We start from the raw sequence: 12,942 nt of genomic DNA, 5'->3' as shown, positions 1-12,942 counted from the left end.
TCTTAAAACAAATCAATTTTACAAGAATTAACAATTTAGGTCTTGCAGATAAGAACAACTAGTTTAAGTGATTCTTAGGAATTCCGTGGATTTACCTTTCTGATAATGCATTCCATTCAGCTTCCTTTAAAAAGAGGATAAATCACAAAAGAGGACGGGGGAGAGTAGTCTGAATTGGGTTATGAAGCCCCCACGGGGAGGTGCCTCACCTCAGCCATTGAACTCACTTAGCTGGCCGTGAGTCTGTTCCAAGCTCCGGCTAAGGAGGCATCCGCCGGGCCCCTCCCAAGGGCGGGGTCCACGGCTTCTCCTGCCCAGTCTGCCCTCGCACGGAGCCCCTTTCTCTGGGAACTCACCTCCCCGAAACTCAGGGAAAGCCCTGTTAGGGCTGCCTCTGGCCCTAGTCTCAGACCTTCCCAAGGGACATGGTGTAGAGTGACTCAAGCACTCAGCTCGTGGCCCCACTGATGAGCTTCCCTCCGCCCTATGGGCTAACACTGTGTTGGTATTAGCTTATAAGAAACCCAAATATAAAGTCATTTAACGCTTAGTGTGACTTCCCATCATACAAAGCGACATGCAAATATCATGGGCCTTCCGGGAGGCGTGCCTTCCCGTCCTGCGTACTGGAGTTCTCTCTGGGGCGCACGCGCGCTATGTGTTTCCCGCCTTGTGACTTAGGGCGGGCGATTCCTGAGATCCGAATGGTGACGTCAACTTTCAGGCTCGATGGCGGCCCGGCGGCGGGGGACTAGTAGCTGCCGTACGCGAGGTTCGGAACTCAGTGATTGCGGCGCAGTGCGGGAAAGAGGGATGGATGGGAATGGGAAAAGAACGGTTCTGCTTGCTTTGGACCCGAACTCCGTTGACTATCAAATTAGTTTTGATGCTTAACTTAAAAAAAAAACGTTTCGGTGTTCAGAGGTTTTTTGGATGACAAATTTGGGTAAAGCCTTTGGACCTCTGACAACCTGTGTGTAAAGCACTAAGTACCTCTAATGTCATCAATTTAATAAACACTGTAAGATACATTATTTTATATGCCGCTGAGATTGAAAAAATATTCTTCCAATTGAACTATGAGTCATTGTGAGTATGCCATCGATTGTAAAATGCAAACAAACTTCAGGGATATTATGGAGGAGATGTCATACTCTGTATCATGTTCTTTACTGGTTAGTCTACAGTGAGGCACTATTGTTATCCTCTAGTTGGGGCACCTGAGGTGCAAAGAAATTAAGTTACTTGTCTAAAGTTTTAGACCCAGAAAAGGCAGACCTGGGCTGTATGTACGCCAGGCAGAAACATCAGGTCATTTTTCTGTTATTCCATATTGATTCTGGTAGTTTGATGATAACCATTTTATTGTCAGGACACAAGCATTCTGAAGAGGTTAAGTGGACCATGGTGAACAATAAATAATGAGCCCTGTTAGCAGTGTAACATTGGGTTGGGTCAAAGAGATGGATCTATGGCTGCAAAGGAGACAATGATTTCCACATTTAAAGTGATTCCATAAGAGCCCCGGGGATCTTTTTTTATTGCATTTCCAGCAAGAGCAGGGTGTGGTAGTTTTTTCCTTTGGTGGCTTTTACAAAACCATCTTAAGCTACTTCTTTGAAAGATGATGATGTTTTGAAAGAAGGATCATATTCAGTGTGTACTTATTCTTTCTTTTGCTTTTCTGCTCATTCTTCTTGTCCTTAGCTTCTGTAGCATTAAATGACACTAAGAGAGTTAATAATGGCAGCACAGCTTCAGAATACTCTCCTCCTGATAAGAAAACGAAAAGATGCCAGAAGCAAGCAGTGAAAAAAGAACCTGTGGTTGGAGGAAAGGCTGATGATTATGACAAGACAGAAGACAAGCAAGGTCAGCTTCACATGTAGGCCAGGGTGGACATGAACCAGCACGAGGGTCTCTAAGGAAGAAGAGTTATATGATGTTCTTTCAGTTCTTATCATTTTTCCTTCCTTGCAGATATAATTCTCCATTTTCATTTATTTGCGATTGATATCAACAAGTAATGAATTTACTTGTTGTTGTTGTTAAGTGCCTTTAAGTCAGTTCCGACCCATAGCGAACCTGTATAGGGTTTCCGAGGAGTGGCTGGGGAGCTTGAACCCCTGACCTTGAAGTTCAAACGGCTTTGCAGTCTGGCGCCATATAATTTACTAGTTCATTGTAAATTTACAATGCCACATAATTTACTAGTTCATTGTAAATTCACAACGCCATACAATTTACTAGTTCATTGTAAATTCACTGTACCTAGATTGATACAGGAGTCCTGGTGTGGTAATGCAGGTTAATGCACTGGACTGCAAAGTCGTTTAAACTGCAAGGTTGGCAGTTCAAGCTCACCAGCGGCTCCTACAGGGTCGCTGTAAGTCAGAACCAACTCAACGGCAGTTAACAACAGAGGCACCTCGAGAGTCATGGTGTGGCACTATAGGTTCAAACCCATCACAACTCCTCTGAACCCTATACAAGTTCACTAAGAGTCGGAACCGACTCAACAGCACTTAACAACAGAGGCACCGCAAAAGAAAAGCCTAGTGATGTACTTCTGAAAAATCAGCCATTGAAAACTATATTGAGAGTGATTCACCTCCTTCGATCAGGGTTAGTCAGATCTGTTGGGGGTTTTTTCTTGTTTAACCATGACAGTACATTAGATTTCCATGCACACTTATCTGTGTTTCCTCAGAATCTGTGAAGACCTTACTGTTAAAAGGCAAAGCTCCTGTAGACCCGGAGTGCACAGGCAAGGTGGGGAAGGTAAGAGACTCTAGAGCTAATCTTCAGTGAGTCCATTGACTTCTCCAAAAGCAGTATTGTTTTGTTATTAGGATTCCTATCTGAAACATTGCAACTGTTCGTATTAGCAATTCTCTCTACAAAATATTGCTAGTGATTTATTTTCTCCAAGGCCTGGGGGCTGAGAGTGTTAATAAATCAGGGTGTTTTTAACATGGTTTACATGTGTGGCTGTTATTGGCCTTCCACACTTCTCTTAGTCAGAAAATGCTACCATTTTTAAGGGAGAACGGTCTCTTTTGAAATTGTGCCCTGGAGTGGCGTGTGTTACTGAGGAAGGGAAAAAGGATTTGAAGAATGCAGAAAAACAGCTGCCTCTGAGGGCTGGCTTCCTTGAACTGAATTAGAATAATTTGTGTTTCTGTAATTAGAAGAAGGCAGCATGCTTTCAATAGAGTGACAAAAGGCTAATTGTTCAAGAATATATATAGTGTTTCCTTCTCTGGAGGATGGTATGAGTGGACATAGGTGGTTCTGGAGAATGACACCTTGAGGTTTAAGAAAATTCAGATCCTCACTTAGGATCTGCTCAGGACTGAGATTTGTAATGCCCTTTTATTTTGTTTATAGGCTCATGTATACTGTGAAGGGAATGACATCTATGATGTTATGCTGAATCAGGTAAGGAGAGGAACCGTTCTCTTTATGGGAATTGCTTTTTATTATTTTATTTCTAATGCCCAGATATTTAATTCTAAAGTCCCTTCTGTTAGCCACTAATAGTTGCCACCAAACCAGTACTCAGCCCTATCTTTGTGCAGCTACCATGTCTTTTGAACCTATGAAAACTGTTCAGATCCTTTTGCACACTTTCTAATAGATTACTGGCCTTTTTCTTACTAGTTTTAAGAAACTTTATATGATATGGAGGATAGCCCTTTGTTATCTAAATTGTTGATGGTTTCCAAATTTGTGACATAAATTTGTACTTTTTGCCTGTATTATAGTTTTTGTTATGGAGTTAAATTTGTTTCTTTTAAACTAACCTCTTTATTTAATTTTGTGTAGATAATACATTTATCCTTGATAATGAATTTCCTGGGTGTCTCTTCATATTTCATTGATTTAATATATATAATTTTAATGGTTTCTTAGTGTTAGTGTGGGGTCCTGGTATGGCCTTGTAGAATAAGCACTGCACTGCTAACTGCAAGGTCAGAAGTTCAAAACCACGAGCCACTCCTTGGAAACCCTATGCAGGGTAGCTATGAGTTGGAATAGACTCAATGGCACTTAACAGCAAGTGTTAGTGTGGTGCTGTGAGGTAAGCACTGTACTACTAACTACAAGGTTGGCAGTTCAAGCCCATCAGGTACTCCACAGGAAAAAGACAAGACTTTCTGTTCCTGTAAAAAAAACCCTCTGCAAGGTCACTATGAGTTAGAATCAACTTAATGTTGGTAGATTTGGTTTTCTTGGTAGTGTTTCTTACTGTACTATTTCTTCCATTTAAAATATCATGAGCAGGTAGAAAAGATATTAAGGCTTTTTTTTGTTCTAAAACCTTGTAATTATAATGTGGGAGTCCTGGTATAGGCCTGTGGGTTAATGTGCTGGACTGAAAAGTTAGTTTGAACCACAAGGTTGGCAGTTCAAGCTCACCAGCTATTCCTCAGAAACCCTATACAAGGTTGCTATGGGTTGGAACTAACTTGACATCACATAGCAGTAACAATTATAATGTGATCAGGTGAAAGGTTGTTGTTGTTGTTATGTGTCGTGGAGTAAGTGCCGACTCATAGCAACCCTGTGTAGGTTTCTAAGGAACAGCTGGTGAGCTTGAACCAGTTTCTGAGGCTGTAAATCTTTACGGGAGCAGAAAGCCTCATCTTTCTCCTACGGAGCCACTGGTAGTTTTGAACTGCTGACCATGAGATTAGCAGCCCGATTCGTAACCACTATGCTACCAGAGCTCCTTCACGTAAAAGGTAAGGGCAGGAAATGGCAGCACATTTAACAGTATTTGACTAATTAGGACTGGCCAGGGATGCATTACCCAATAAACAAGGTACCACAGCTTCGACGTGGTGAAACCCAGGTGAAATCGTTCACTTCAGATTAGTAAATAAGCACAGTTAGACCATACATTCCTTGCTTATTATAATCTTACTGGTTAATCCACTCTCGGGCCTGTGTCTCATCCTAGATTTCCCCCTCTCTTTACTTTGATTGACCTGAAGTCAGTTTAGGGTAGGTATGGGATAGATGTGTCAGTGGTTCCTGCATGGCCTTTGTCCTCTCCTAACATTGTCCAGCTCTCAGTTTATTGTTAAATTGCTACACCTAACAAATCAAAGCTGTGCTGTGCTTAGAACTCTCAGTAAGTCTTCTAAATAAAAATATAATTGTTGGGGACCTTTGGGGCTTCAAAATAGCTTCTTTTGGGAAGTTAATCATTGGGAATGAACTGTTGTTGTTGTGCTAGAAAATACAAACAGCCAAGGAAATGTGTATGGAGGAAGCTGAGGCAAGAGATAAAAAAGCAGGAGCCAATACAGGATATTTGAGGTTGAGTAGAGGGTATTAGGAAGCGAGGCTCCCACTTAAATTCCTAGGAATACAAAGTCTAATATATAAACTTTATTCCTCCCTGTAATAACCTGTTAACCACAACTTCGCTATTCAAAACCACCATCAGCTTTGTAGGAGAAAGATGAGATTTTCTGTTCCTACAAAGATTTACAGCCTCAGAAACCCTATGAACGCAGTTCTACTCGGTCCTATTCAGTTTCTAAGTGTCACAGTTGATGCCTGCAGTGGGTTTTTGGTTTCGTTAGTCCTTCCTTAAGGAGTGCTGGTGGTGCAGTGAGTAAGCGCTCAGCTCCTAACTGAAAGGTTGGTGGTTCAAACTCACCAGCTGCCTTTTTCTTATGTAAATTACTAGCACCTGTTACTAAGGAGGAGTCCTAGCATACATGGCTTCCATTTGCATACGTATCACCTACATATGTTTATTTCTCTCCTTTATAGACCAATCTCCAGTTCAACAACAACAAATACTATCTGATTCAGCTGTTAGAAGATGATGCCCAAAGGAACTTCAGTGTTTGGATGAGGTGGGGCCGAGGTAATGATTTTTATTACGGATTTTAAGAAAACCAAAGGCTGCTTAGTGAGGGACCAGAAGATCCTCTGATTTCCAATTGGTTAAGTGGAGGCCCTGAAGTTTGGAAGGGACTTAGAAATCATGTTGGGCTTCTTAAAATTTGGAAATTGAGAAGCTTCCTCATTAGGAAGTTTCCATAGACAAAGCTAAGTGCAGCCCCATAGAGACAAAACTCCCTTGAGGTTGGTCTGCTAGTGTTGTTCAAAGAGTACAGCAGTTAGTAGGTAACTTGTATCAACATGATTAGTTTTGTAAGCCCTTTCACCTTCCCTTTCCTACCCATTTGTCAGATGCTGAGCAGAAAGACTTTAGAGAGCGGTCTTGGTATTTATAAAGGAACTCTTTATGGGTTGAGTGATAGAGCTCCATCTTATCTGTGTCTTTTACTTTGCAGTTGGGAAAATGGGGCAGCACAGCTTGGTAGCTTGTTCAGGGGATCTCACCAAGGCCAAGGAAATCTTTCAGAAGAAGTAAGTGCTAAGTAATGAATACAAAAATATTACCCTTTTTATCTCCTAAGATTAGAAATCTTATAAATACAATTTGGCCTAAATGTTAGTGTCTTCCACTCATTCTCTAGAACACCAAAATGTGTTCTTAGATCAACCTAGTATCTTGACATTAACTAAAAACGGAAGACTATTCAACATACGACCAAGAAATTTAGAAAGTTTTTAAAAGTGAAGATCATTACAGCGTAGAGAGTGTCCAGCTAGAGTTTTAAAAAAAAACTGTCACTGTGATGAAGAACTTTCTGGAGTCTTTGGGAGTGTGCCCCTTTCAGAAAAAGGTATTGTTGGATAAGGATAAATTTCAGTGAGTTTTGTAGTGTTTTTGTGCTTTGAGAGCACACAAAAAAACTGGTCCTTTTTTTCTCATTTTTTATTCTCTTTTTCTTTAGAGCTTTCTGTCCATTAAAGGCCCTAATTTAGAATCCAGAATTTGGAAAGTTGATGTGGAAAGAACCTTGTGGGAAATTTAAATTTTGAAGGTTTCCTATCTAAGAAAAACAGTTGTAGAGCTCATTCCAGCAGCAGTGTTTTAAGTTTTTCTCACCATTTTGGACCCTACAGATTCCTTGATAAAACAAAAAATAATTGGGAGGATCGTGAAAAGTTTGAGAAGGTACCTGGAAAATATGACATGCTACAGATGGACTATGCCTCCACTGCACAGGTAAAAACTAGACTATCATCGGGGGGAAGCTGTTTCCTCTTAACCAGGGTAACATCAGGTAGAATGACTTAGACCAAGCCCTCGACTGTAATGGGCCAGGATACTTTTGAGTCATTGGTGTTTCTTACCTATTAAAAGATGACAATGCCCTCAGGGGTAATTCTCACTCATCTTTGTAATCTTAAAGGGGCATAGAATGTGGCTTTCTAGTCTGTATTTTCTGTGGTTCTCATAAAATCTTAGGTCCTTTTTCCAGAAATTTAATGTTGTAGATGAAGAGAAACAGAACCAAACCACAGTTTTGACTCCAGGTGACACTGTGTCAGAGTAGAACTATGCTCCACAGATCAAAAGACAAGTAGTAAATAATCCAAGTAATACAACTATATTTAAAGTTGTCTTAACTTCTGGTTATAAACCATTGGGGCCGGGGTCGGGGTCGGGGAGAGTTTTGTTTTGTTTTTCACAAACTGATATGTAACTAGGATGGTGAAAACTGGCTTAAAACTATCACATATCTGAAAAAAATGAAGTTTTAGTCTTTTTTAAAAAAAACTTTTATTGTGAATTAACTGAAGGTTCATAGAGCAGATCGTCAGTTTACTTTCAACAAATCACACATTTCATTTCATTTTGGTGATTGCAATCCCCTTATCCTACTTCCTCCTGTGGTTCATGTCTCCATTCCTCCTCTTCCCCCATCTTTCTGAGTTTTATCCTAGGTAAATGCTGCCCTATTGATCTAGAATGACTGACCATTCTATGGTGTGCATATTTCACTAGTGTAGTGTTGTGCATATCTCCCCCCATATACCATTAACTATCTATTGCTTGATTGAAAATTGAGCCCTGAGGGTGAGTTCAGTTCCAGACCTGAAGGGTGACCGAGGGCCATAGTCTCAGGGTTCCTTCAGTCTCTTTCTGACCAGTAAGCCTGGTCTTTTTTATGATTTTGAGTTTTGTTTCACAATTTCTCCCACTCTATTCAGGACCTTCTAATGTGATCCCTATCAGAGCAGTTGTAATTGGTAGCCACGCACCATCTAGTTCTTCTGGTCTAGAATGTGGAGACCGATGATGTTTGAGTGGTTGTTCATCAGCCCATTGGACTAATTGTTTACAAATGTCTTCAATTATCATCACTCTTCTTTCCTCCGTACAGGGAGACCCAAGAGTTAGACCTTATATGGCTGCTCATAAACTTTTATGAGCCCAGTCCAAATTCACCAAAGTAGAATGTAGAACATTGTTTGTGGACTTATGTCATGCCAGCTAAACATGGTTTCCCCTAAGACTATGGTCCTGAGACCCCAGACCTAGCAGCTCATTCCCTCAAGGTATATGGTAATGTCTAAGTTTCTATCATTTTGTCCGCTGTATGCTTCACCACATCCATGAGTACATTTGCAGCAAAGGTAAATGTTGTTAAGTGCTGTCATAGCTACCCTGAGGCAGTAAATCTTTGTAAATCTTCCCCTGTGTATGATTGGTGAGCTCAAACTGCCGACCTTATTATGGTTCACAATCTAGTGCTTATTCTACAGAGGTACCACACTCCCCAAAAGTAAATATCCATGTACAAATATCCTCTGTCAAACTTCAGTATTTGTGGGTAGATATCCATACTCCCTCCCACACTGTTTCACCTGTGTGTCTATCCATGTATCGTCTAGCCTTAGGTCACATTTATTGCAAGAAGTTTTAGTTTTTCAGTTGAGATGATTTGAAACACAATAGCTGTGCTTAGATATTTCAAGAGTTATAATATTAGGAGGGCAGTTTTAATTAGATAGTATTCTGATTTTTTAACTATAGGAGGCATAACTAAGGCTAGAAAGTAGAAGTCACAATGACTGATTCCAAGCCATGTTAATAATGGAATAGACTTGTGTTCAAATAAGCTGATTTATGATCATCTGCCAGGAACATGTAGAGTCAGTCCTTACAGGGAGCTTAAATTAGATCCTTTTAGATTTTATGGGCTTTGGTATTTGTTGTTGTTGCAATAGGTTGAAGAGGAAACAAACGAAGGGGAAACTCTAAAATCCCCCTTGAAACGTGAGTCGCAGCTGGATCTCCGGGTACAAGAGCTGATAAAGTTGATCTGTAATGTCCAGGCCATGGAAGAAATGATGATAGAGATGAAGTATGATACCAAGAAAGCCCCACTTGGTAAGACTTCCAGTTCTACTCTACATTCTCCATATTTCCTTGTTCCTTTAATGGGCTATTCCATCAGTGTTTTGATTGTACTGAATGAGGAAAAGGGGTTTGGGGGTGAACAGTTGTGGAAGGGTTGGGAGGGGTTCTGTTTTAGAAGTCTTTTGGTGGGTAAGACTGTAAGTGCAGTTTACAGTATGGGGCCTTATTTCTGAAGTCTGATCTCTGGCTGGACCCGCAGGAAAGCTGACAGTAGCACAAATCAAGGCAGGCTACCAGTCTCTTAAGAAGATTGAGGATTGTATTCGGGCTGGCTGGCATGGAAGAGTACTCACAGAAGCTTGCAATGAATTCTATACCAGGATCCCACATGACTTTGGGTAAGGCCTGTGCTGTTACGTCACTTTGTTCTTCTATCTCTGATATCACCTAGCAGCTACTGTGATCTTTTACGTTTTTCAGTCCTAAGGAAATTATTGTCTGAAATAAATACAGAACCAAAAGAATGTATAGCTAGACTATGGAATCTGCTAACAATTTGGGAGGCAGTCTCCTGGCCTGATTATAAACATATTCCCTGACCCAAGTGAAAGTCTTAATGCCCAGCTCCCAAGTAAAAGACCTTCAAGCCGTTCCCTTTTCATTAAGGTAACTGTAGTCCTGGTGTGGCGCTGTGGGCTAATGTGTCAGACTGCAAAGTCATTTGAACTGCAAGATCGGCGGTTCAAGCTCACCAGCTGCTCCTTGGAAACCCTATACAGGGTCACTATGGGTTGGAATCGACTCGACGGCACTGAACCACAACTACATTAACACCATTTCTGTGAACCCAAATGATGTGTTGTCATTGTTGTTAAGAGCCGTAAAGTTTCAACTCATAGCAACCCTCTGTAGGGTTTCCAAAGAGCTGCTGGTGGGTTTGTACCACCGACCTTGTGGTTAGCAGTCCAGTGCTAGTCTACAATGCCACACCTGGATTCATGTAGTCACATGAAAAAAAAATTTTTTTTTGATTCTATATGCTAGCTTTTAATGTTTTTATTTCTTTGTAAAACCTTATGACTTTGAGTGGTCCATAACTCTACCTCTGCTTCCAGACAGGACTGTATCCAAACTATTCCTTACTGATGTCAATATACCTTATTGAAAAAGGATTCCATAAAAACATATTTCTATCCTAGACTATGTAAATGTTAAAATCTGTATAGTTTGATATAGCTATCCTTCCATATATTTAGAAGTTAAAATCTCTTTACAGACCTTGAAAAAAAAAATTTCAAAGATCAGTTTCTCCTGTTTTCTAAAGGATCTGTTTTTTAGTCTGTTATTTTTAGTCATGTACCACACAACTGAGAGCTCATGGATTATACTTCTGTCTTTAGACTTCGTATCCCTCCACTAATTCGAACAGAGAAAGAACTGTCAGAAAAAGTGCAACTACTAGAGGTGAGGTATGTGTGGATTAGGAAGTATTAAATCTCTTGTTCTAGGTTCCTCCCATATTAATCTGCATCTCATCCCATCAGGCATTGGGAGACATTGAAATTGCCATTAAACTGGTGAAAACAGAGCTGCAAAGCCCAGAACACCCACTGGACCAACACTATAGAAACCTACATTGTGCTTTACACCCTCTAGACCACACAAGTTATGAGTTCAAAGTAAGAAAAATGATTATTTTATTCATACCTATAAATCTTACCTTCTTCCACCCCACTGTCCTCTAACTATATCTGGTTAAGAGCAAACTATCAAATAGCAGAGTTTTTATTTACTAGGCGTTTGGGAGGAATCCAGGACAGTTGCTCCTGTCTGTGGCGCTCTAGGATAAACACAGGACCTCAAGGTTGATTTGAACTGCAAAGTCGGCGGTTCAAACCAGCTACTTCTTGGAAACCCAATACAGGGTCGCTTTGAGTCAAAAGCTCTAACTGCTTTTGTGAGACCACTTGGGAACAGGAACCTGCCAGGCTATACGAGAAGCTGTCATCTTCTTCAGCTCAGCCTGGACTCTTTTGGAGCCCACAGTAGCCATTCCTTTTATCCTTTTCACAGGTGATTTCCCAGTACCTACAGTCTACCCATGCTCCCACACACACTGACTATACCATGACCCTCCTGGATGTTTTTGAAGTAGAGAAGGACGGTGAGAAAGAAGCGTTCAGAGAGGACCTTCCTAACAGGTCTGAGTGGGCTCTGGGTTTGGAATGGCATTCCGTCTTCCCCACTCTTAGGCCTTGCCCAAGTACACTTGTGGAAATGACAGAGGACGGTGACAGAGGCAGCTGGAAGATTTTTATGCGCTTGGCCTCTGTTTGCATTAAGAGTTCAAGTTGATAATAATGACTTTTCCTTAGGATGTTGCTGTGGCATGGTTCCAGGCTGAGTAATTGGGTGGGAATCCTGAGCCACGGGCTTCGAATTGCCCCACCTGAGGCCCCCATCACAGGGTATATGGTGAGTAGAAATTGAACCACAGGAGGAGACATAGGGAAAGGATAGTGATTTTCTTCTTTTCCTGCCCCCCCTTTATCTCCCCGCCCCCAGATTAGAATTAGGTGACAACCCTTTCCAAGAACTAAACCATTTGCCATTTCTTAGTAAGTACCTTTTTCTTAAATTTCCTAAAAATAACCCTCCTTTCTCAAGAGACCAGAGACTTGAAGATAATTCTACTCTCTCTGAAACAGAATTTGGGAATGAGGAGATTAAGAAAGGGTTTATATTATGCTTAAGAGAATGGTAACACAGGGTCAGTGGTATGAGCCTTCCTTTTAACACTGTGGGTTGAACAGCTGATCTTAATGTTTATTTCTACATTTCAGTTTGGAAAAGGAATCTACTTTGCAGATATGTCTTCCAAGAGTGCCAATTACTGCTTTGCCTCTCACCTAAAAGACACAGGACTACTGCTGCTATCAGAGGTGAGACAAGACCCAATCTGTGATCTCTAGTTTAGTGTTAGTTCCTGTTTTTCCAAAGAAAAACATTGGACTCCAGAACCAAGAGTTGAGAACTTGAGAGGGGAGCTAAGGACAATTCCCACTGCATTGCATTCCTCTGCTTGAGTTTGGAAAGAAACTATTGGTGGGCTTCTCTGCTGGATTTAGAGCCGTTCAGTTCTTGGAAGGACATAGACATTAAGATGTTTTGCTTTGCAGGTAGCTCTAGGTCAGTGTAATGAGCTACTAGAGGCCAATCCTGAGGCTGAAGGATTGCTTCAGGGCAAACACAGCACCAAGGGTCTGGGCAAGATGGCTCCCAGTCCTTCATGTTTCATCACCCTGTGAGTATAGCCAGGAGGCCCACGTGACTCCTTTTGGTCAGCTAAGACTCCATTCCAATTTCTGTCCCAGAGGCTGTTGTTGATACACCTTTTTCCATTTGACAGGAATGGGAGTACAGTGCCCTTAGGACCAGCTGATGACACAGGAGTTCTGAATCCAGAGGGTTATACCCTCAACTACAACGAATTCATTGTCTATAACCCCAACCAAGTCCGTATGCGATACCTACTGAAGGTTCAGTTTAATTTCCGACAGCTTTGGTGAATGTGTATATTGAATAAACCAGAGAACGTAAGCTCTTCAATTAAGAAAATAAACAATGTTATACTTTATAATTTTCTAATATTTTATGTAATAAAACAGAACAAACCTACTACTGACTTCTTTCAGACT

The 12,942-nt window shown here is 41.1% G+C and overlaps 1 protein-coding gene across 1 annotated transcript; it reads left to right on the top strand.

Annotated features, from left to right (window-relative positions):
• Window positions 1-729: 729 nt before the first annotated feature.
• On the top strand, window positions 730-12,909 carry PARP2 (poly (ADP-ribose) polymerase 2). Its single transcript, XM_006835555.1, has 16 exons — window positions 730-772; window positions 1,708-1,872; window positions 2,711-2,781; window positions 3,391-3,441; window positions 5,791-5,887; window positions 6,321-6,396; window positions 7,000-7,102; window positions 9,112-9,274; window positions 9,504-9,642; window positions 10,645-10,708; window positions 10,789-10,923; window positions 11,318-11,445; window positions 11,620-11,719; window positions 12,088-12,186; window positions 12,424-12,548; window positions 12,654-12,909. Exons 1-16 carry the CDS (start codon window positions 730-732, stop codon window positions 12,811-12,813), a joined length of 1,719 nt encoding a protein of 572 aa, XP_006835618.1. The 3' UTR covers window positions 12,814-12,909.
• The last annotated feature ends 33 nt before the right edge of the window (window positions 12,910-12,942 follow it).

This window comes from Chrysochloris asiatica, unplaced genomic scaffold (genome assembly GCF_000296735.1).
Source record: "Chrysochloris asiatica unplaced genomic scaffold, ChrAsi1.0 scaffold00017, whole genome shotgun sequence".
NCBI classification, from domain to species: domain Eukaryota; kingdom Metazoa; phylum Chordata; class Mammalia; order Afrosoricida; family Chrysochloridae; genus Chrysochloris; species Chrysochloris asiatica.
Note: the sequence above shows the minus strand (reverse complement) of the source record. Positions and strands in the feature narration are given on the sequence as shown.